Consider the following 25,978-nt stretch of genomic DNA (forward strand, 5'->3'; position numbering starts at 1 on the left):
GAGAATACATGTGACCATATTTTAATCTCATGACTAAAGAGTAACTATAAGAATTGTTGTCAGAGAAAAAAGAAAACACACTGAAACTCAATGACAAGAAGCAGGTGTGAGTGGAATGGAGAGGAAAGGAAATTCAGAAGTAATCTAATTCTACCCTCCCAGCAATTTGGGACTAAACTGCTTCAAGCTCTCCAAGAAAACCTGCCCTCCTCCAAAACCTCCTCTTCCCACCCCCAAATAATTAACAGAAAACTATTTGACTACAAAAAAAAAAAAAAAACAACACCTCAATATTGGCTAAATTTTCTAATGGGAGATTTTCTAAGAAAATGGTTCATTGTTCCTTTTGTTCTCAAAATTTACCTTTTTGCCACCAGAGGAGATTTTATCCATCTTTTCAGATTTAAAAGAGTCGCCGCCTTTTTCTTTGCCTGAAGATTTTGACTTATTTTTTTCCTTGTCTTTCTCATTTGGATAAGGAGACTCACATGGACTTTCACTTTTGTGTTTTGAAACCCCCACTAAAATTATAAAAGAGAATCATGAAAGCCTTTTTCGATTCAGTTTGATGACTACTTGGAAAGTATTAATAAGTCTACGTACTTGTTCCATTTTCCTCTTTCCGCCTCTTGGTTAAGTCCGGTGGCACTTCTCGGTCATTGTTTGAGTGATCCTAGAACCAAGAATTGTGAACTACGTTGATTGAGAGTTTTTGTTTTAAAGTACTACTTTTCTACAAGAGCATAGCTAACTAGCATTGGAGAATATCTGCAGTAGTTTCACATACTTGGTAAAATGACATGATAGGCAAGAAGAGCTGGTAGAGATTATTAGGCTGAAGATCCTTATACTGTAGAAGATTCAAACACACTTTAGGGTGAAAATACCAGTTAAACACCAAATAACAGACTGTCATGCAACAAACTAGTACTTTAAATAAGACAACAGACACACTACCGTACATGATAATGAACTTTCCAAACTAGTTTTTAAAAAATTACAAACCCTTTTCCGCTCTTTCCTGTCCTTTTCATCTTTTTTTTCTCTTTCTCTGGATCTTTCCCTTGACTTGTCCAAATCTTTCTTGTCCATTTCTCTCTCCTTACTCTTGGACAGTGGTGGAGGAGTATGATTAATGTAGAGCTGTTAAATTAAGGCAATATTACTAAAGATTATTAGTTTTCCAGTATTGACATCATTTGCTCGATTGTTTATTTAATGAAAGACATTTGGTAGTAGACCCAAAGTCAAAACTGGTCAGCTGTATGGACTATGAGAGGTTAAAATAAAAGGGCATGGCACAAATTATGCAAAGACTTCAATTCTTGACCTTGTAAATGTTTATCATTTAAACTCAACGAGTTCACTCCTCCCTCAACTGAGATTTTTATTAGTAAATTCACAAGCTACAGGTTCTTATATAGTTCTACTGTGAAGACCTATAGCCACCATCATTACAAGAGTTCATGTGTGAAAAATAGTTACTGGACTTTCTCTACCATAAAAAAAAAAAACAAAACTCTACACAATCACGGAAATTTTAAAAAGTTTTACCATTCACTGATAAGCAACTGATGACAGTGAGGAAAGAATAATGTAAAACCTAGCCATGACTTTACTAATAAGTCTTTTCTGCCTCAGTATAAATCATAAATAGATTATTCCTTAATCACCGTTATAGTAAAGGCTGCATATTCTCTACTTCTGAAAGCACTCCAGTTTCTGTCAAGTAATCACAATTGATTGTAAAATTTGTCTTGCGCTGAGCTGTGTTTAGTCGTTCAGCCGTCTCCGACTCTTTTGAGACCCCATGGGCTGTAGTCCCCCAAGCTCTTCTGTCCATGGGATTCTCCAGGCAAGAATACTGGAGTGGGTTGCCATGCCCTCCTCCAGGGGATGTTCCTGAGCCAGGGATTGAACCCAGGTCTCCCACATTGCAGGTGGATTCTTTACCATTTGAGCCACCAGGGAAGCTCAAAATTTGTCTTACTGGTTCTAAAAAGCTCAGAAAGCCATATTGCCCATTGAGGTTGATGAAACAGACTGAAAAATGATGAACCAATGTTCTCTTTTGCCTATTCTTTCTCCAATGAAAGGCCCATAGGCCATAAAATAGCCAAAGATCAAGGATGTGCTAATTCTAAAGAAGAGGTAATCTTACTTATACAAGTTGTAAATATGGAAATCCATTAGGAAAGAAAATATTAAGGAAATAATCAGACACCTAACCTTGCAGCATTTATAACTGTGCTATAAGGTTACATTTAACTTAAGACATTAAAAAGTATTAGGCAGGATACTGAACATAACTCATTACATAACTACACAATTCTAGATATACCTTGAGAATGAAAAGAACAGTGAGTCAAAAGTCAAATATTTTTACACAAACAAATCCTTTGGTATTCAAAGGAATACACAAAAAAAGACAGCCATCAGTTTGAGAATTAACACTTGTTTTTTAACACCACCAAATATTTTCAATTCAGTTTGCTCAGAAATACTGCCATAGCAATGCATAAGTAGATTCTTTAAAAATTCAATGTATAAAAGTTGATGGTCAACTGAAATAGACAAAATGTTTATTAATAACAAAGAGCAAGAGAATGAGAAACAATCATAAAAGTGCTTGTCCAAAAGGTACTCTTGCCAGGTACATGCCCTAAATGACACTAAGATTTTCTAACTGAGGAGTTTATTCACACCTGAAATCAATATTACTCATGAAACTGACAAGACAAAGAAAGCGATGTTATTGCAATACTCTTAGTGTAGTACTGCTTAATTCTCCCAGTAAAATTTCCGTTTGTGATTATCAGTAAGTATGTGCGTGCATGCACACATGCACACTCCTCCACAAGAATGAAGTGCACCTAACTTGAATTCTGTATTGCAAGGAACTGGGAAACCTAAAAATTCTTAGTTTAGAAATATACCAGTTCTATTCCTTCTTTCTATCCTTCTAAGAATAGTTCTGATGACAACACTCTTTTCTACAAAAACAGTCTCTCATTGCCTACAGAATAAAATGCATATTCCTTAGCTTGAGTATTCCAAGCTCTTCACAATCTTTGCACAATTCTATTCTACTATGGAGTAATCCAACGTACCCTAGGCTGTGGCTGCTGCTGCTCCCTAACACTCTGTACTTCCCAGCAGGTCTCTTCACTGGAACAGGTGTTCATTTTTATCTTAATCTCTTAAACTCCTACTTTGACTTCAAAAGCCATCAGCAGTTCAACATTCCCTCAACTCCACAAATCACTGTCCAGTGAACTTATATTAGCCTTTTTGGTGACACGTATTCCCAATTAATATCATGTCATTTACTTTTGTCCATAACACAGTTTACAGGACGGCAGGGAAGCTAATTTCCCTTTTTCTACTTTTACATACTTCCCAGTGCCTTGTACACACAGTGAGTACTCAATACATATGAAGATGGCCTGACATGTAGGCTCAGGTTTGGTTGTAGACCCTTGTTTTAAGATGATGAACAGAATTAAAAGCTGAAGTTTATTTTTTGAGGGGGGTTATTGCCCCCCTCTGAAATTACAGAGAAGCTTGGTTTAAAGGAGCCTGCTATGCATACTTTATCCAATGTAAGTGCTAAGATTGCTAAATAAAAACACAATGGACCAAAACTAGAAACATGCCAACTGGAAACTGGGGTAGAAGGTGAACTGACAGAAAAGATTTGGATACTAACTCATCTTGAAAAGCCAAGTTCATGTATTACTTCCACTATGGATTAAAAAATGAAAATAGCAACTATTTAATTATTTTTAAAAAAAGAGGATCCTGGACAAAGTATAACTAAAAGATCAAACTGAAGCAGGGAAACATTTTTACATGTACAATAACAAAGTGACCTGAAAATATGGACACATACATTTCAAATCCTCTAAAAAGTAAAAGCTACCACAGAAACAGTGAGTTTATTTATAGATCATTCATATTAGAAAGCACTCAAAATCCAGAAAAAAAAACTTTCTAAGACATTCATATGCTAGTAAACTTTCCTAGACACACAAAAAGCAACATCAACTACTATTCAGACTAGTGAACTCTGGATGCTTTAACAAGTCCAAAGGCATAGAAGTTCATTTTAAATATTTACTGAACATCTAATCATACTGTCAGGCACTAAGGATCTGAAAAGTGGTATGAGTCACAATTTTTACAAGTGTATCCATATGCCATTTCTAAGTGTTCTGACTGAATATGGAATAAATCTATTGAGTTTTAAATGCCCACAAAATCACTATATTTTTTTTTAAGGGGAACGGGATCACCCTTGAATCACTGTAATTTAAAAAATAAGACAAACACACAAAAGAAGTTAAGAACGTTCTCAACTGCTATTGAAATATGGGTGCTAGGAATCAAAGAACTATTTTTTTGCAACTTTATTTTCATGGTGGTAAGAATACTTGAGGAACCTTAATTTTAGTACAAGTTCTGGTACTAACAAGTTATATGCCACTGGGAAAAGATCAGAAACTTTAGGCTGTTATTTGTTTAAAAAAAGACACTGCTACTTGCCCTACCTGCCTCACAACATCTATGATGAGTATGAAATGAGATAACATATGCTTATCTCATATGTTTTATTTTTAAAAGGCTTTCACAAAATGCAAGGAACCATAATCTTCATCATTGATTAAAAAATCCAGTTAAGTATAACAGCAGGTTTCCAACTGCTTCAAAATATGTTCCAGGAAATATTCACAAGGTAACATTGTAAACCCATGAATTTAAAATAGCCCACACAAGCCACTGATGGTTAAGACTGACATACATACACAATCCCACTCTGTTATAAAAATCTACTATACTGGAATACATAATCAATATAGCAAAAATTTTACTTTAAAAGAAACCATTCACACTTGATTAATACAGTATATTCTAAAAACAATGCTACAATTTCAGGACAGGCATATTGGCTAATCTAAGCTGTTAAAAATTAGTGCTTACTTGCCCAATATCCACAGACATTTCAATTTAAAGCTATAGTTCTAAAAGTGGTTAGTACTGTCAACTGGCTTTGTTCCAAGATATCATTTTTTTACTGGTCCACCAGTAAGGAATCATACTTAGCAGATATAAGAGGAGGCAAAGTAGAAAATCAAAGTGAAACAGGGTACAAATTTTATAATAATAAAGACAAAATAACATGAACATTGGACAATTCAACTATAATCATGAAATGAATGAACTCTGTAATAAGATACACAAACTGCACATTATTTTTAGTAGCAGAATACTCAAGAATAGGCAAGAATTAATACTGACATGTAAACACAACCATTGAGTTGAATGTTCCCCTCCAAGAGAATGATTAGCTTACATTAACCATATTTTTTGATAATATGCCACAACTACCAAAAAGGTAGCTTGGCAGAAGTGACATAAAATGGGTTGACGTTTATGGGTTGAGATGGACTCGGTTTTTAGAAGAGTTATATGAATGCATCAGATATATCTTTTGGTCTTCTGGGTTATCTAAAAAAATTAGAAAACAGTCTGACAGATTTGTTTTGAGAAATTAAATAAGCCTACTCCCCCTTAAAAAAAAACCAACAACTCCCTTCGCATATCTTAAACTTATTTTCAGATTTTGAAGCATAAAAGGATAAGGCATAACAGCAAGCAAGGAGAGATTATAGAAAGGTTGCCACATCACATACATTTTGTAACAATTTCATTTAAAGGGATCATCCCCATTGTCATCCACTGTTTCAGCTTGTGATAGGTATTTTTAAAGGTTATTCCACTAGCTTACTGAATTTACTAGGGTGAGGGTATACTAAACAAATGAAGTAACGAATTTTTCTTTGTTTTACTTAGGCATGATGATTTTAAAAGACTCAAACCTTTGCTGAAGACTCCTTGAGTTCGATGAGACTGTCCTGTAGAAAATGAATGGAGATGACAGGTGAGCTGGCATAGTTCTCAGAACCCAGAGGAACTTTGGGAAGTATGGCTGTAACCTGGAAATAAACCATCTACTTCTTGTGAGGATAAATCTCGTGATGTCATTATTATATGAATATCAACAGTTAAAAAAAAAAACTATGTAATGGAATTGTAATGTTAAAAAAAACTCAATTATATGCACTCATTGTAACAAATAAAAATCTCTGCTCAGAATTTAAAAATAAATGTCAATGCCACATTTTTTCATAATACTGTATTTAAGCTACAGGTAACGTTAAGCTTAAAAAAGCAAAATATTTTTTCCCCACAAAAAAGTTTAAGATAGTGGAGATCACAACATTGTCTTATATTTTCATAGTTTTTCTTTAATAGGGAGGTTTCAAACTTTACTTGTGACTCTATCATAAATATACACAAATTTTATTCTAGCCAGAAAACTCAGTGGCATTACATTAACAAGAAAACAAAATATATTCTATAAAAGAGTAATTAACTCTTTTCTTTTTGCAAAGTGCCTCTAATTGTAAATCTCATACCTCCCATTAAAAAAAAAAGACATTAAAAAAAAAAAGAAAATGAAATTACGGTATTCAACCACAGTGCTCTTGATGAAGAATTAGTTAACTTACAGGTTTAAAAGTTCAACGTACTGCAAATTCAAAGATTCCATGAAATTAGATGACTTTAGAATTAAAATTAAATATGGAGCAAGGAATGGCTACCCTGAGTCTTCAAGAAGGCTACACCCACGATTTTGTGCTGCAGTTGAATGCCTGGGGTTTCTCTTTGCTGGGTGGTAGGATTGGATGCCACATCTGCAAGGTTCAACTTGTTGGGAACCCAATGGGTATAAACAAACCTCCAAGGGAAGATACAACAGAAGCTGCATGCTCACTGAATATACACAACTACAGGAGAACTGATCACCAAGGAGACTTTAAAATGGAACTCCTTTCAAGACTCCTTCTTAGAAGGCACACATCGGTATGATGCTCATCAAGTAGCTTGATGAATTCAGAGGTATCTTGTTTATCTTGTATCATCCAGGAAGTCTTCAGTGATATATATTCTTCAATATTTATGCTGGAAAATAGGCTTCATTCTGCTGCAAAGATTCATTTGCTTGTAGCTATCATTGCACTCCAAAAAAAGACTGCTTAAAGCAGTGAGGCACTTCTGGGAAAAATTTCTCTTGCACTTTGAAACACTACAAAATTAGTGCTAGGTCCTTGAAGTTTTAATATTCTTATAAGAAAAATACTTGATAGGAAAAAAATATCAGTCCACCAATATGTAAAAAAAAAATCATTTTCTAATGCAATATAAAACCTCCAGTGGCTCCAGTGAATACTTGGCACAAGACTTGAAGGAAGTCAGGACATGTATTCCAAACAGGTGAGCCTAACATGGACGCTGCCTTCCTCAGGCTATACTAACCTTTACTGTGGAGGAATGTGATGGAGAAGGATGGGTATCAATTTTGCGACGTTTCTGTTCTGTTGGGATGAAAAGAAATAGTCACAATTAAGGTATGTTTCCACTTTTCCCAAACACTTAAAAAAAAAACACCAACTTCTAAGATTCTTAAGTATTAGTTTCTCCCTTTAAATTACAACAACCAAAGGTAAACAAGTAAAATGAAAGACAAACTTAAACTTGCCCCTTTCAGGTTCTGTAATATCTGATCGGGGAACAGGTGACTTCAAGGACCCAGAAACTGGTGTTTTCTCTCCTCCTTTAACATTTTCCTTTGATTTCATTTCCTTTGCTATATCTCGTTCTCTGGACGGCTCCTTCTCTCTTTCCTTTTCTTGAGTTGACTTTGATTCTACATTCGGGACAGTGGTCTTGAATTTCTCATCTTTAGCTTTTTCTTCCTTCTTGAATTTTTCTTTCTCTTTGTCAGATTTAGGTGTTCTTTCCTTCGTCTCTCTTGCTTTTTCATCTTTATTTGGCCGTTCTTCCTTTGGTTTTTCTTTACCATCTTTACCAAGTACTCGGGCCTCTGGAGTAGTAGCTGGAGTCTTTTCTTTTTTCTCTTTTTCTTTCTCTTTTCCTTTCTCTTTGTCATTTTCTTTAACAGTTTTGCTGCTTAAGAAGGAAAACACGAGATTTTAAGACAAAATGGCCATAAAATATATTCAATGTTATAAATCATAAAGCCTTTTTTCTTTTTTTACTAACTTCAAAAATTTCAGAACTAAAGGACAACTAAGAAAACTAAAGGACAACTTTAAGACAAAAGGAAAGTACTTCTTTATCCAATAAATAATAACCAAATTCACAAACAGTAGATTAAGAAAGGGTAATTAAAGTGATGCTGGACCTTTTTGTATATGTTCATAACCTGTGAGAATTAAAAAGTAACAAAAACTATCCCGTAAGCCAACCAAGGGTGCTATGATCAGGAACTGGATCACTTAGTTGGATGGACCATTGGTCTAAATCAGTGTATGCATCTCTCATATTAATTATTCTTACCTAGACTATTCACAGCAAACACCCAATCCTAAAAAATTTTTTTCAACTTCAACACATACATTCCCCTGCATATTCCAGTAGAGGAAACAAAGGCAGTTTCAGCATTATAAAACATGTGAGGAAGGTAAGCATATCATCAAATAGCAGTATATACAAAATTTTGAAGTCCAACATAAATGAGTTTAATAGTATTCAACTATCATCCTCTTTCATTCATGTCTAGTGAGGTTGGTTAATCATATAAGAATTCAGAATTTTAGTTCAGAACATAGTGTTCCTACCTGTTAGAGCCACTATTTCCATTACTTGAATTCCCTTTTGGTGTGGCACTAGAGGCTTTATTAACAGCTTTCACACCACACTGAGATCTCTCCCTTGATTTATCTGAAATAAAGGTAAAGCTTTATTTGATAAGCTCCAAGATGTAAATAAGCTACAATTTCACAGCAAAATGATTAAAGACTAGATAGAAAGAAACAAAGGAATGATCACTTCTTGGCAGTAACATACTCCTACTTAGGAAACAAAAAAGTAACACTAAGCCAGCATTTTACTTGTCATGGGATACAAAACATATCAGTTTCCTGGAACAAAATGTATTACTTATAAATTCATACAAATAAGCATACCAGTGTCCTCGGTACTGCTTTCGTCTGACTTAGACACACTTCCGATCGACGATGAAGAAGGCCCACCACCAGGCCCATTTTGTACACTGGCAACTGCATTCCTCGGAGGGGGGTCTTTGTGATGAAACTCATTTTCAGGTATCATGTATGACTTTCTACTTTTCAACTGCCCAGAGTAGCTGAAAGTCGCACAAAGTGTTTAAATATACAAATACAAATCAAAAGGCACAAACATGGGGTTTAAAAGAATAAAATTAGCAAGTTATTCACTCTGATACTTGGTTCCAAAGAACAAAATAATATTAACTTTCAGTAAGTTCCTAAAGGTCTTTATGGAGAGCCTAGATGCTTAAAAATAAAAATCTCAGTGTAAACTAATCCTTCAACTAAAATGCCTTTTTTCCACTACTGAAGATCTGGTAATTCAACTAATGATAAAACTGCATTTCCTCCAAGCCAAAATATGTTATGTATGACTTTTGAAACTATCATCCAGTACAGACCGGAAGCTAATAATCAGAAGTGACAACTCTCACCAGCCTGTGGGAACATGATCGCATAATCTCCCATAATCTCCTGAAGTAAGGCAGAAGATAAACTTCAACACTGTAAAACATTTTAGAGTCTTCAGAATCCTTCTGCAATCTAGTCTCATAAATCACATTAAAGTATAATTCTGTTACCCCATAGCCAATGCATATAGATCTGGCCTCTTCTCTTTTTCCTCTTGGCAGATTTTATGCACTCTTCTTTCCAAAGCCTGACCCAGATTCAAAACTTTTGGGTACCAAGGAAGTATTTTTGTTAGCACAATCAAGATATTCCTGATGTGAGTATATTCGCCTGTTTCAAGGCAATGTACCGATGCCTACAACAAACATTTTAAGATCTGTTATTATAAAAGTGTCAGTATGAAGAAGAAAAAAACACTTTTGAAAAATACAAATTTTTTTCTTACCTTGGTTAGTTTGTAATGCCATTTGTGTACAACATGTCGAAAATTTTCATAGTCTAATTGATCAGCTTTATTTCCACCATCAAATCCAGTTGCTCGTAATATAGTAAGGAATCCTGGATAATTTCCACATTCCTAAGGGAGAAAATAGGCTGTCACTTTTACAGAAAGATTCTGTCCTCCAAAATAGCAGAAGCTGAAACTGAAGTAGACTAGATTAATGATTCCATGGGAAAACATGATGTGTATCTGAATTATAGGTAGTTTTCACAGAAAGATTGTTTATTCAGTGACATTAATTTGAAATGTCAGTTTGAGATAAGATAAAAATATAGCACTTTTTAATAATGAATGAACTGTGCTTAAATTTTAAACATTGTTTTACAACTGAATCTTGAACTCAGCTTCCCTTTTAAAACCAAACAACCCAGAGCTTACTGGAAGTGGTCATTATATACATGGTAAATAGGTAATGTCTAATAGTATTTGTTTCTCATACCTTTTCATATGTGGCTCTATCACTGTGCCACCTGGTCACAGTCTCTAACATGCAGCAAAGGAATCTCCCATATCGACTAGCTTCATTTTCAGTACAGCTTGCAACTGTGTAAATTATATCAGAGAAAACCTACAGAAAACAATGTGTGATATATGAAGACAGATCAAGTTCAAAATATTAAAAGACCATGTAATACCAATCATAATAAACTAAATAGGTAGCTTTAGTCAAAGTGCATCATCCCCTCTTATATTCAAAATTCCAAGACCTTTAAAGATTTTGGCTTTTGTGAGAAAATAGTACATTTATAAAGCAACAATAACAACAACAAAAACCCACTTTTATAAAGCAAGCTGATTTACAATGACAGAAGAAAAAAATATCATTATTACTACATCATAACTTTTTAACAGACTTAGCCATAGATATTAATGGGGTTACAGGGAGCAGTTAAGCAGGGTTAAGCAGAAGCAAGGCTGACAGAAACTAGAAATAGGCAGCTAAGAGGCGGTAACATAAATCAGATTTTTAAACCATAAAATGCAGTAATTATTAAGAAAAAAGCCAGATGCAAAATTCTGTGAATGTGACCATACTAAAAAGTGTCCCGGCTTTTAAATATGTGCAAAAGTGTAAGCTTTTTTGTTGTTTTTTGAGGGGGTGAAGGTTAAGAATGCATAAACTCAAATGTAGAGTTAATAGATTAACAAGGGGGTGCTTATTATATATACCAGGCACTAATCAAAGTGCTTTTGTGTGTAATGACTCATTTAATCCTCACAACAATCTTATGAATCAGGTACTATTATCCCGTTTTACAGATAGAAAACTGAGGCACAGAGAGATTAAAAAAACTTGCCAAAGATCATATAGCTAGAAAGTAGCAGAGCTAGCATTCAAGTTCAGGCACTTGGCTCTTGAGCTCATACTTTTAACCACACACAAATAATACCTCCACAGATTATAATGTTTAGCTATCTTTGTGTGAGACTTTTTTTAAAGGTTGCAATAAAAAGAACTTACTCGATCATAGCAAAGAAGTGTGGAAAAATTTGGAGTTTTCTGTTGATGTACCAATTCAACAAAACGAGCACAGTAAACAGCATCAATTGCTGAAAAAATACATCGAGGAAATATACACAGCTGTAGAAATTTTGTGATGGTCTCATTTTTGGTAGATTCTAAAAATAAGGGAAGAATATATTAAGTGGTAAACTTCTTCCTCAAGTGCCTCAAGGTCACTAAACATGACAACATTAACTTTAGTGTAGAGAATGCTATAAAACCACAAACTATTTATAGTTTGTAACCAAAAGGTCATGCCTGGGATAAGACTTTCATTTTCACTCTGTGGACATTTTTCTACCTATAATTTCTCCAGAAATAAGATTTCATACATAAGAGCTGAATGATAAGCTGCCAATATGGTCAATTAATTTCATCACAAACTAAATCTGTTCTTTCAGTGAACATGTGAAGTCAACTCAGCATTAATGAATAACCAAAGAATGGGATGGGCTTCCCTTATAGCTCAGTTGGTAAGGAATCTGCCTGCAATGCAGGAGACTCGGATTTGATCCCTGGGTCAGGAAGATCCCCTGGAGAAGAAAATGGCAACCCACTCAGTGTTCTTGCCTGGAGATTCCCATGGACAGAAGAGCCTGATGGGCTACAGTCCATGGGCTCGCAGAGTCGGACACGACTTAGCAACTAAACCAAAGAATGAGATAGTGAACACTGAGTTGAAATACAAACATAATACACTTCAGTACCTCCAAAGTTATAAACGTCTGCTTTTTTCATGTAAAGTGGCAGAAATGTAACAATTCCAACAACTTACTTGCTAAAAGCCAGTTGTCCTTTTCCAGTTTCAGTCTCTGCAGAACTCGCTGTACATGTTCCATCTGTTTCTTTTCTTCTTCGAGAAGCTTGTCTTGAAGGGCAGTACATCGCTCCTTCTCTTTTTTCTTTTTATTTGGAGGCTACAAAGTATAAGTTAGATACTTTTCTAACTATAGGCACATTACTTCTCCTTCTTTTAATTAAAAAATGTAAGGAGATAAATGCCAGTATTTTATACTAATTACTTCAACAGGGATGTTCAGGAGTCCACTTGGATGTGCTTTCACCTCCAATCAATAAAGTCAGTCTTTGTACCCTACCAAAATAGGCTACCTTCTCAACAGTGGTACTTTTAGTCTGAGGCACAGAGTCATCTTGGATCCCTCCTTCTCTGTTTCAACATTCTAACTGCTTACAAGTCCCTTGCATTCTCACTGCCTCCACCATAGTCTATGCTCTCAGTACCTCATAATGAATTACCCAAAAGCCACCTAGGTGGTCTCCTGCCTCATGCCAGTCCCTTGGCGTACCAAACGAATCCTTCATACCACTGTTATGAGCAAGCTTTCTAAAGTGCCATTTTTACCATTATTGCTTCCCTGCTCAGGAATCTAAAATAGCTCTGAATTTTATCAAGCCTTCCTTTCTAACTTCCATTGCTCTGCAGCATTGGGCACCATCCTAACCATTCAAATTTATCACTAAGCCCATTCACTATAGTACAAACGGTCTCTTTAAACTTTAGATTACTTCATACCTTTGCTGAAGCTCTAGAGTAGCCAATTTGCCTCCATATTTCTAAACCTAACCTATCTTCAAGGCCTATCCAGTTTAAGACTCAACTCTTCAATAAAGTTTTCTCCTAAAGAATTCTCCTCTGGGGAATTCCTATTCTTCATGCAATTAGTAACACAGACTATTTTAAGTTACTAGCACAGCATTCAGTAGAAAAGCAAACTTGAATACCTTCTGATTGATCATAACCTCCATGCACTCACCAAGCCCCTGCCCCCACTCATGGAGAGATCATTTCTAAACCCACTTAGAAAAACATTATAAAACAACAAGATAGAAACTTGAGCTAATATAATTCCAAGGTAAGGAAAATGTTGAATTAATACCATGAAGTTATTTTTCTTGAACTACTAGAACAAAAACCTACCATTTCCTGATTGTCATCAATTGCTTTCATCTGGATTTTAAGTTTATTGACTTCCCGTTCATAGCTGGTATGTGGAACTGCAAGGTCATACATTGTCAATGACCAGAACGTGGCATAGAATTGAGGACTGATGTCATCCCAGACTTTGGAAACATGTAAGGAAACCACTGCTTCATGAACAGGAGCCATCACCATTTCACATGATGTGATGTACTTATGAACTTTATGCTGCTGTTTACTTCCCTTCTCTGATTTTTTAAGTTCGTCATACTTTGACTGGAGATAAAAAAGTAAAAACACACACATACAATATTTATAGCAATGATTTTCATAGTATAAAAACCTAGGTTCCCTTGAATGGATACATATATATATCTATGGCTGAGTCCCTTTGCTGTCCACCTGAAACTATCACAACATTGTTAACTGGCCATACTCTAGTAAAAAATAAAAAGTTACCAAAAAAAAACCTAGGTCCCCTTTTCAAGAATCAGAAAATGACCAATCAAAAATGTTGCAGGAAATCTAATTTCTTACCAACAACATTAAAGATAAATCATCCCTAGAAGCTGTTTCAATATTTAGTCCTGTGTGCTTACTAGGAGCTTTCCAGAAGATTCCTATTGCACAAGTTTCTGCTGAGTAAGTGAATAGGGTATGTGAGCCCCTTGTCCATTTCCCCCACTATACTCTCTTACTGCTGCATCAAGGACTGAACAGGTGGGGTTTCCACTCCTGCTTTTGAAATATTCAAGGGAACCAAGTAGATGGTCTAAACACTAGGAAAGAAGCAGGACAGCAAACCAAGACAGAATGTTTTATCACTACATGTAGGCCCTGTCATCTGTTATGATCTGTCAATTAAGAAGCTGGATCAACACAAAGAAAGGTTATGAGACCATTACCATAAGACTGCTAAGTAGGAGAACCAACTGTCCAGATCTCCCCGTGATTGAGAGGTTTCCAAGGATGCGAGACTGTAGTTCTGAAACTGGGAAAGTCTTGGGCAAACAAGGACCTACCAATAATCCTATTGCTAAGCCAAATAAGATTTTCTCTGAATGACTATGGTATACTGAAGTTTAAATCATATGGGAACTGACTTCCTATAGCTTACTTTTTGGCTTGATTGGTTTGGGAGAGAGTTGGGATTAATTGTATGAAAAAAAGAATCTGTTAGTATAATGGAAGGGACCACATATTATCAATAGTTCATAAAATATATGCCAAACATAAAAAAGAAAACAATACAGAGTTGTTGCTACTGTCTCATGTCCTTCAGTTTCTTTAAGATGAAAGAGCTCTCATCCAGAAAACTGTCTGGGTTTGGCATCATCCCTGAAGATGAACCTAAGAGGACATCTAAAACTAGTTGCTTCTTTATGCTAGAAAAGCACTTAAATCATTCACAGTTTTTGCTAAACATGGAACCCAGAACTAGAAGGTCAGAAGTCAAAGGTCCTACTTCCAGTTCTGCATCATGACAAGCAGAGTCTTGGCTCCTTACAATCCGGCTGCCGTTCCCACTGAGTGCTGCCATACTCTAGGCTCATTGGCTTGAAGGCACACCAAGTGCTCTTTGTTTCACAGGATATCTCAAGCAGAATAGAGAATCATACAATTATTTTAGAAGTGGGAAAAATTATCTCCTGTTATCTCCATTTTAGAAAGCATGCTGATAACTACTAAGGCTACAGATGACAAAGCTATAAATAAAAAGAACATTACTTAGGAGAGAAGTCCCAATTACACCAGAAACCTGAGAGAATAGCAGCTGCGATAAGAAAGACTTTAAAATTTCTGATCCTACTGAAGTCCTATTGAAGTCAACTGCTGCTGCTGCTGCTGCTGCTGCTAAGTCACTTCAGTCGTGTCTGACTCTGTGTGACCCCACAGACGGCAGCCCACCAGGCTCCCCCGTCCCTGGGAGATTCTCCAGGCAAGAACGCTGGAGTGGGTTGCCATTTCCTTCTCCAAAGCATGAAAGTGAAAAGTGAAAGTGAAGTCGCTCAGTCGTGTCCGACCCTCAGCGACCCCATGGACTGCAGCCTTCCAGGCTTCTCTGTCCATGGGATTTTCCAGGCAGGAGTACTGGAGTGGGGTGCCATTGCCTTCTCTGACTGAAGTCAACTAATATGAACCTATGTATGCAGAATGATATTTGCTGAGGTTCTAACAAAACATAGAATAAAACAGTGCTGAAATTACCTGCATAAGATAGCTTATCTACCTGATTTGGTCATATATAGAATATGAACTAGAGGAAAAGCCTTTCTTTGAGACCAGTGTTGCAAGGCGGGTCTCAACGATTAAAACCAGTATTCTTGCCTGGGAAATCCCATGGACAGAGGAGCCTGGCGTGCTGCAGTCCAAGGGGTGGCAAAGAGTCAAACAAGACTTAGTGAATAAACAACAACAACACGAGAGTGTTATATGATAGCCCTAGTCTCCCTAATCCTTTCATTCTGAATCTGTGACTTCTATTGCCAGGCACCCTCCTGGTTCCTATCTAGCTGAAAATAAAACAGGCTCAATCAGAAAAGATGGCTATACTTCGAGGACAAATACTTCCTTGTCAAATTGATAAGTTTAACAGTTCTACAAAGTCACCTGGGGAACCAGACCTACGGAATAGAACTGATACTCACTGCTATTGCTATTTATTCTGGCTGTGCCTCGTGGCATATGGGATCTTAGTTCCCCAACCAGCAACTGAATCCATGACCCTTACAGTGCAAGCAGAGTCCTAACCACTGGACTGCCAGGAAGTCTCTGCTGTACTTCTAATTACTGTTCAAAACACTCTCAGTCTAACAACCTGAGCAGTATTTGGTTGGCTTAATTATTCCCAGGAGTCTGCCAGTAATCACTTTATGGAAGGGACCTAGATGCCCTCTAATACTCATACTCTCTCATCAAAGGTTCTTCAAGGGATTTATCTGACAGTCCAGTGGCTGGGACTTCACGTTTCCAATGCAGAGCATGCAGGTATGGTCCCTGGTCTGGGAACAAAGATCCCACATGCTGCACAGCATGGCCAAGAAACAAAATAGGTATTTTTAAGAGCAGGGGGGAGGTTCTTCAAGAGGGGCTTTTGCAAGAGGCAAAGTAAGGATCCCAAGGGAAGCTTGGATGCCCAATCTAGTGCAACCAAGGTTGCTGAGGAACTCCCTTTCCAGGGGGTAGTATGCGGCCTACCCCTGACTTGGTTGTACAGCCACCTCTGTAGTTCTCTGTTTTCCTCTCAACCCTGAGAGGGGAATGACATTTCTTCGTTTAGATATTTTTATCTCTTAAGCAATATTTTCTACAGGCTATGGAAAAAGTAGCTGTTGGTATGAATGATCTGCTCCATATTTTGACCTGGAAACACTCAGCCAACGTCAAGCAACCAAGTTTTCCTCTTTGCTAGCGTTCAATATCACTGATTAGTGTGTTCATTTCTCAGTATAGTACACGGTAGGTCAGAACTTCTGAGATGAAGCAATTCTCCCACCTCAGTCCCTCAAGAAATCAGGTCCCCTGTTGTATAGCTGAGACTGATATACTGGGGATGGAGCAACAACACAAAATACAACTACAGAAAGAGAATATAAATTTTCTGGATTGAGAAGAGTCTGAAGGAGAAGCAACAGCCCAATCTTACTCCCTTATTGTCTTTTTCCCTCTAGAGAGTAAAGCACAGTATTGCAAGCAATAGTTGAATCAATTAACATTTAGTTAGTTGTTAGAAGTTAAGTGTGAGACTGTAGCGAGTTGATATGTAAACACTAACAGCTAGGTTTATAACTAATAAGTTGATCAAATGATCAATTAGACCCCAAATTTCTCAGCATCTTTTGCCAAACTCTAATACACAGCCCTGTATCCCTACTGGAAAAAAGAAGGGATCCTAGTTAAAGATAGGGGAACCAAGATCATTCCTCAAATATGTAATGAAAGCCTTGCATAGTACAGACTTAAAAACAACAGATAAACAGAAGGGCTAGAATCCAAGCCTACACAAAAATGAAGAATATGCTTAGACTCCAGTCAGAGTGGAGAAGACCACAGTTTTCAAACAGAGGACTGACCATGGCCCTGAGGAAAAAGGAAAAGTTGATTCCTATTAGAGGTAATGGCTTTGAAGGGAAGAGTCCAGATGGCAGATAAACAAGAAGAGGAAGGGCTTTCTCCTCTTACCCCACATCCTTACTTGATTTTCAGTACAGTCACTAAAGAGATAACCTACTTGGGGGGCCTCTAGTTTGCTTTTTGTTGTTGTTTGTTTTCATTTGTTTTTTATTTAGGTGGAGAGAAATAAAACAGAAACCATGAATATACCTTTCCTAGAAGTTACACAACAGAGAGTGCGGAAGTATTTACAATGTTTGGAGGTGGTTAAGTCTTTCAGCCTTTTCTTTCAAGGCAGTATGTGTAATAGCAAGTCAACTATCTGACAAGGATAACTGTCACTAAGGAAACTCACTAGGGGTGTTTCTCAGAATGATATGCCACATTCATCTGCATCAGAATCATCTAGTCTTATTTAAAAAAAAAAAAGCAAAAATTCTCTGGTAGCATTCAAGTTTCTAAATAAGAATTTATGAACATGGGGTTAAGTTTTTAAGATGCTTCCCTGGTGGTTCTCTAATAATTTCCTGATGATCTGCACTAATGTTTAAAAACTATAGTTCTAGAGGGCCTATAAGATATCAACTTGGACAACTGGTAGTGTAGCAACAGTAAAATTATAGAACTAGAAAGACTTTCCTTTTTAAAAGGGTTATGTTCATTGACCACTGCTCAGAGCTGAGTACTAACAAAAGAGCAACTCTCTAATAACCTATGTCAAACAATGCACTTACAAATAAAACAGTTAAGAAGTAATGTGGAATCATTCTTGGAATGGCAGCAAAAATACTTATACTTACCGAAATATGGTGTGCATACATTGGCCTAGACAGGAAAAATGCTGCATCATGAGGTGTGTGAAATTCATTACAGAGCACATCAATTGAAGGCACTCGCTTTATATAATCTTCTGTGCTTAGATTAGATGCTAAAAACCCACCAAACTGTACCAGGGTATCATGACACTAAATTTAAAAAATAAGACAAAAAACACAAATGTGCTAACATTTTATTAAACCAACGTAATGTTTTCCAAAATGACTAAGATGTTCTTTTTAACAATATTTTGATTAACAATTAAGAATTCAAATATTACTACTTGAAAGAACTTTGGAGACAATCCACAAACTTAATCATATTACAAAAAATACACTCAAGTCCTGAAAAGTTGACTAATTTGAGAATTTTTTAATATAAATTTATTTAAATTGGAGGCTAATTACTTTACAATATTGTATTGGTTTTGCCATACATCAACATGAATCCGCCACGGGTGTTTTGATAGTCGACCAGGGTCTCAAGTTCACCACTTTTAGTGGTAAAATATATTTACCTAAATTTTATAGAACAATATTATGTATATACAAGTCAATTCTCTTGGCCCTTAAAAGTAGAAAATTTTATAAAACACGTGTGATTTTTTAATTACCTTGTAATATGGTGATAGTTAAACACATTTTTTAGGTTAGCCATAGGTTTCAGTGCTTAATGCATTATTGACTAGAGACGTATTACTACGTCTTTTGTCACCTGAATACTATTGCCCAAGAACACATAATACATTTTTAGAGAGTGATACAATTAACATCACCATGTAAAGTTGTTAGACCTTAAAACTGATCAAGGGTTCATTATACAATCTATGATTATTGTTATTCACATTTTGTTAGGTTTTTGTTCTAAACCTGTGTATATTATAAATGCAAGTTTATTACCATAAAATTTTCAAAAATGACTGAAAACCTTATACTATTATATCCCCTAGAGCCATCTCTTAAATATCATAATTTGCACAGAAATTGTCCCTATTTCCAGAATGTCTATTTTATATATACATCATATACCATAATATATATACCATATATAATATATACCATAATATATATATATAATATATATACCATGGTATATATAACATATATGATGAGCAAAATGACATTTTTCAAATTACATAACATTTTATATTTTCCATTATCAAGATTTAAAAACCCACAGAAACACAAAGGCCACTTTAACTTGCCTGATCATAGAGTTTTCCCACAAGTTTCAAATGTTTCTCTCCACCTTCCTGAAAGATTACCCCATTCCTCTGCTGAGCCATAAGCAAGCAGAGAGGAAGAGCAAGATCATGGTCTAATAGTGCATCCTTTAATCTCTGGGAGGATTTTTTCGTGTTTCTTATCTGACCAAAATAACCACCCTGCAAAAGAAAAGACATACATTTCACTAGTGTACCAGTACATAACACATGCCATCTGATTTGAAAAAAGAAAACAGGAAAGGTTTGGTTACAATCCTGAAGATAAAAACTCTCACACACCTTACATTCCTTCCCTCTCCTGACAAATTCATTTTACTGACACTATTACTGCCACTGGCTTTAGTCACTGGCTTAAAGATAACTGCCAATTGTCTTTAAACTTCTACATATTTTCCACTTTCTACCATGTGGTTCCTTATAAAGGACTATTCTTTAGTCAGTTTGGAGCAGATTCAACAACAGAGTAACTATGCTCAGATTTATGCCAGCTGGGGTATCAAGGACCACAGAAGATTTGATATTTATTTCCTTTTAGAGGTATTACTATCTTTTATACTTTGTTTCAGCTTTTTAAAAAGGTTTAAATAACTAGAACATTGCCATTTTTAAAAAGGAGGTGGGGATGATTATAAGAGAAGGGTATGGCTTTGACATTTAGTTTTATGTACTTATTGGATGTTTAAATTCTTTATTATGAACAAGCATACATTTTTATTACTGTAGCTTTGTAGTACTGTCTGAAGTCTGGGAGGGTTATGCCTCCAGCTTTGTTTTTTTCCCTCAAAATTGCTTTGGCAATTCTGGGTCTTTTTTTTTTATTTTAATTGGAGGTTAATTACTTTACAATATTGTATTGGTTTTGCCATACATCAACATGAATCCGCCACAGGTATACACGTGTTCCCCATCCTGAAGCCCCCTCCCACCTCCCTCCCCCAATTCTGGGTCTTTTATGGTTCCATATAAATTCTAGGATTATCTGTTCTAGTTCTGTAAAAAAAAAAAAAAAAGTCCTAGATATTTTGACAGGGATGACATTAACTGTAGATTGCTTTGGGTAGTATGGCTATTTTAACAATGTTAATTCTTCCAATCCAAAAGGATGGAATATCTTTCCACTTCTTTGCTGCTGCTGCTAAGTCACTTCAGTCATGTCCAACTCTGTACGACCCCATAGACGGCAGCCCACCAGGCTCCCCCGTCTCTGGGATTCTCCAGGCAAGAACACTGGAGTGGGTTGCCATTTCCTTCTCCAATGCGTGAAAGTGAAGTCGCTCAGCCATGTCCGACTCTTCGCAGCCCCATGGACTACAGCCTACCAGGCTCCTCTGCCCATGGGATTTTCCAGGCAAGAGTACTGGAGTGGGGGGCCATTGCCTTCTCCTCCATTTCTTTGAATCATCTTCAACTTCCTTTATTAATGTTTTATACTTCTCAGCATAATAAGTCTCTCATTCCCTTGGTGAAGTATATTTCCAAGTACTTTTTTAAATGTGATTTTAAAAGGTAACATGCACCCAGTTTGAATTTTAAGTCACTAAACAAAAAGAGCAACTCTCACCTCAGCTTTTAGTTGCTCTCCACCAGTCATGGCTTCTAGTTGCTCCATTGTCATTTCTTCTGTAATTTCTATTCCTGCCATTTTTTGTACCACTTCTTTCAGTATAAGCAGGTCAAAACTATTTAGGAAAAATAAGAAACAGTCTACAGTTGAAACTTCAAATGTAAATGAGTTGTAATTAATACACTAAGAAAGAGGAATGGAGACAGGGAGAGGAGAAAGGAAAAAAAGGAAGAAAATGCAAGTTCAAAGTCGCAATATGACAGTTTGGAGGTCTGCCTTAAGCATATTTATTACTGTGCCAACAGTTTTTCATTTGAATTCTCTAAGTTTATGACTACTGATGAAAATAACACCTTATGACTTCTAAGATCTTCCTTAATTTGTTAAGTAATGAAGTAAAAAACATACTTTTCTACAAAATGGATGCAGATGTGTTTCCAAAGAAAGGTAAAGCTAAGCATACCCAAGATACAAGTTAATAAAGGAACAGTGGTTTTTCTAAGACTCTTTTTTCTTAGAAAAAAGAACGGTGGTTTTTCTAATAGAGTAAGTGCTTACTCTCTCAACTTGCCTTGCTTCTCTAAACATAGTTTTGGAAAACAAGAGGGCCTTCATGCAAATTAGTATGCAACAAGTATCAATAAAATCTTTTCATTATATGGTCACAAAAACTATATCACAGTACAGAAAACTGAACTAGAGATTTTAAAGTAACATGATTATTTTCCTGGCCTAAATAGTCACAGAAGAGTAAAATGTATGGGACTGGCCAATAGATCCTTAACATAGTTTTGTTATTCTTTTTTAAAATTTTCCCTAAACCAAAACAATCTGTCAAGAATTACTTAGATAATAATTGTTTGAAGCACCAGAGAGCTTTACAGATTCCTGTTTGCTTTCTACCAGAAAGCTTTTGAAAACAATTTTCAGTTCTTAGTCTAGTCAGTCTACTGCTGATGGGGTTTAACCTACATTCTAATTCAAACTCTAAGCACTGATATTAGTCCAGAATAAAATAATAAAACTATTTATACAGAAAAGAGGACAGTGTCCAAAGATACATTAATGTTACCTATCTCTAAAGTTTAAATTCAGAAAATAGTTGTTTTAAAGATAGTACATACACCTTCAAAATAAACACATTCCTACCAAATGCTCAATGTAAAGGCCAATTCTTGCCCAGTAGCATAATCAATAGTGCAATATGTTTTGCCATAAGAGGATTTAAAATATACCATATCAATTATTTATTCAAAAGTCTAATGCATAGTCAATATGATTTTTAATGAGTTACATATGTAGCCAAATATTATAAAATTATAAAATTCTATTTATATATGTAAGTTATAATTTCTTGAATTTCTTTTAAAGAATTCCATGTAAATAAGTGAACAACTATTATTCTTAAGTCTACAACCAACAAATAGTTTTTCAAGATACTAGCAACCTCAGTATCCCAATACCAGCAGAAGCACTCTAATTATTGAATTTTATTTACATATAATTTGCTATGAATACCTTTTGCCTGCCTTTAGCTGATTAGCCACATACTGAAGAAGACCAGCAAGATCAATTGGATATTTACGAAAAACTGCACCACAGAAACTAGCCAGACCTATATGAAATAAAAACAAAAAACAAAAAACAGGGCTTAAAACAGTTCATAAAACAAAAAGCACAATATTAAGTGTCATTTCAACTAACTCAATTTCCAAAACAAAATGAGCTGGGAAAAACTGTTGCTGATGCCACTGAATAGAATTTTATAATTAATAATATTAAGGTTGGTACAAAAGCAACTGCGGTTTCAGACAGTGAAATTTTAAATCATTATAACTAGGCTTAAACACATCTTTATTAATCAAAATAGGAACTACTACAATCAACACATTTTTGCCAATGAGAAATAAGTTTGTTTATTCCTAAAGCATAAAATACCCATGCTTCAGGATTTGGCGAACTCCTGGAAACCATTTTCTGCATCCTGCTGATTATGGGAGCATTTACCCTGCAAAAAGTTGTCAAGATGCTTGAAGAAGTGGTAGTCAGCTGGCGACAGGCAGGTGAACATAGCAGATGAGGTGAAACTTTGTAACCCAATTCATTCAACTTTTGAACTGTTGGTTGTGTGCCATGTGGTCAGGCATTGTCATGGAGAAAAACTGGGCCCTTTCTGTTGATCAATGCCGGATGAAAGCACTGCAGTTTCCGGTGCACATCATCAATTTGCTGAGCATAATTCTCAGATGCAATGGGTTCACCAGGATTCAGAAAGCTGTCGTGGATCAGACCAACAGCAGACCACCAGTGACCATGACCTTTTTTGGTGCTAGTTTGGCTTTGGGAAGTGCTTTGGAGATTCTCGGTTCATCCACTGAGCTGGTCATCCCCAGTTGTCTTACACAATCTACTTTTTGTCACATGTCACAATCCAATCAAGAAATGGTTTTTTGTTGTTATGTAGAGAAAAGATGACAATTCAAAATGATGATTTTTTTGATTTGCGGTGAGTTCATGAGGTACCTACTTATCAAGCTTTTTCACCTTTCCAATTTGCTTCAAATGCCAACCAACCATAGAATGGTTGACAGAGTTCTTGGGAAACTTCTTGTGTAGCTGTAAGAGGACCAACTTTGATAATCCTCTCAGTTAATCACTGTCAACTCCCAATGGCCAGGCAGTGTGCTCCTTATCTTCAAGGCTCTTGTCTCCTTTTCAAAACTTCCTGAACTACCACTGCACTGTACATTCATTAGCAGTTCCTGGGCCAAATGCATTGTTGATGTTGCAAGTCGTCTCTGCTGCTTTCCAATCCATTTTGAACCCAAATAAAATCACTCGAATTTGTTTTTTGTCTAACATCATTTCCCTAGTCTAAAATAAATATAAAATAAACAGCAAGTAGTTAAGTCATAAGCAAAAAAGATATAAAATAAAGTGAGAAATGCACATTAAAATGTTATATAACATTTTATACAAAAGTGTATAACCACATTTATTTAAGAATGTATTTCAATATCAAATGGCAAAGTTCAACAATGCACAACTGCAATTACTTTTGCACCAACCTAATAGCTAATATTCATTGATCATACATATGCCAAGTAGTCTACTAAGCTCTTTACATAATTATCTCATTTAATCTTTGCAATAATCATCTCAAGTTAGTATAAACCTATCAATAAGGAGTTACAGTTGGTAGCTCAGAATTCTGGAACAGTTATGTCATGAAACTAGCTAAGGGTCACAGAGTTGGGTATGAGGTAGAACAGTGATTCAAATATTTAGGCCTGATTCCACAACCTGTGACATGAATTAGGCCACAACAGAATCTTTCATATAACTCAAACTTGAATGATCAACAAAACACTTGCCCCTCAAATGTTTGAGTCACACAAAAAAAATCTCACTTTATCTAGGAATGTGACACCAGTTGTGGAGGTGCAAGGAAACATCATCAGACCAAGAAGCAAACAAAAGACCAATTTTAGCCAATAGTCTTTATCACATTAGTAGGGACGAAATCCCAGTCAAGAAAAGAGGAGGAGACCCTAGTGAAGTCAAGTGATCTGCATCCTTTTCAACAATTATTTGCTGAGAACCTAAAGGATAATGCACAAAACACAGGTCCTGGTCTCAAGGAGCTTACATTACAGAGAGATACAGAAAAGTAAACTAAAATAACTATGATGAATAAAAAGCTACACAACAGTACTGAAGAGGGACACTTTATTCTGACTTTTTGGGTGGGAGGTGTTAACAGGGAAAGCTTCCCAAAGAAAGTGACCTGAAATCTAATGAATAAGTATAAGTGTGCTGGAAGAGATGAGTGGGTATGGATGTGTACCCCCAAGAAGAGGGAATAATATGTGCCATGGAAAGTACAAGAAGTTCACTTTCCATGTGAACTAGAATATTAGGGAGGGGCAAAAGACGAGGCTAGTATAGAAAGAGGACCTGATTCCAAAAGAACTTATTTGTATGATATATTACAGATTGCAGACTTCAAAGGGCAATGAAGAGTCACTGAAGATTCAGCTATTAGAGACACAACTGGTTGAAAGGAAATGAAAATGGCTGCTAGAAATCAAAGGTACAAGGGAAAAAAAACAATGCTAGGGCTTTTTATGAAACAACCAAGTTTTTGTTCTTTTAAGGTAACTGGAACCTCAGGATGGAAAGGAGAGACAGAAGAATAGTTCCCTTAATATTAATTCTTCTAAAATAATAAAATGGTTGGGAACTTTCATCTCCCTCATAATGTTTCTCCAAATTCTATCACAGCCAATACTGATCTCTTGAGTTAGAAAAGGAATAAATACCATATGAACCTCCTTACACAACCAAGGATTTGAACCCTCTGTAGAACAAGCTGAGTGGTTAGATAGTCTCAAAAGCTCTTGACAAATAGATTCTTAGCATAGGTAACAGAATACATAGCATGGCAGTTAACAACAGATGGAAATTTCATCCTTGGAAAAATAAAAATACTTACTCTGAAGCCAACTTGAGATAGTTGTGTCATCATGTTTCATCTTCTCCTTTTCTGGATTAGCTAAAGCTTCAATGATACAATCTTTCATATATTAAGAAAAATTTTAAGTCATTACATCCCTAACAATGACTTTTAGCTAAGAGAACAATAAAATGCCACCCTTTGGAAAAAAGTTAATTGTTAGCTTCAATTTATTACAAATTATTGAAAAATACACTCACTGTAGTACAAACTTTTCTTTTTAGCAGCCTCTT

At 35.9% G+C, this 25,978-nt stretch overlaps 1 protein-coding gene across 11 annotated transcripts in view; it reads right to left on the bottom strand.

Moving 5' to 3' along the window:
* THOC2 (THO complex 2) overlaps positions 1–25,978 on the bottom strand; it is a 115,708-nt gene that overhangs the window by 8,757 nt on the left and 80,973 nt on the right. For 3 of the 11 annotated variants that reach the window (XM_018044129.1, XM_018044128.1, XM_018044126.1), the window contains exons 18-36: positions 25,725–25,805; positions 22,748–22,844; positions 21,227–21,344; positions 19,645–19,824; positions 18,425–18,589; positions 13,512–13,787; positions 12,348–12,489; positions 11,531–11,688; positions 10,508–10,636; positions 10,012–10,143; positions 9,737–9,921; positions 9,054–9,232; positions 8,706–8,808; positions 7,604–8,034; positions 7,381–7,439; positions 5,880–6,011; positions 1,006–1,143; positions 604–673; positions 364–521 (exon numbers count right to left, since the gene is read on the bottom strand). In XM_018044129.1, the coding sequence (XP_017899618.1) occupies positions 364–521; positions 604–673; positions 1,006–1,143; positions 5,880–6,011; positions 7,381–7,439; positions 7,604–8,034; positions 8,706–8,808; positions 9,054–9,232; positions 9,737–9,921; positions 10,012–10,143; positions 10,508–10,636; positions 11,531–11,688; positions 12,348–12,489; positions 13,512–13,787; positions 18,425–18,589; positions 19,645–19,824; positions 21,227–21,344; positions 22,748–22,844; positions 25,725–25,805 (2,933 nt within the window). The other 8 variants (XM_018044134.1, XM_018044133.1, XM_005709382.3 and 5 more) reach the window with 6 other exon arrangements.

Source organism: Capra hircus, assembly GCF_001704415.2.
Source record: "Capra hircus breed San Clemente chromosome X unlocalized genomic scaffold, ASM170441v1, whole genome shotgun sequence".
Classification (NCBI taxonomy): domain Eukaryota; kingdom Metazoa; phylum Chordata; class Mammalia; order Artiodactyla; family Bovidae; genus Capra; species Capra hircus.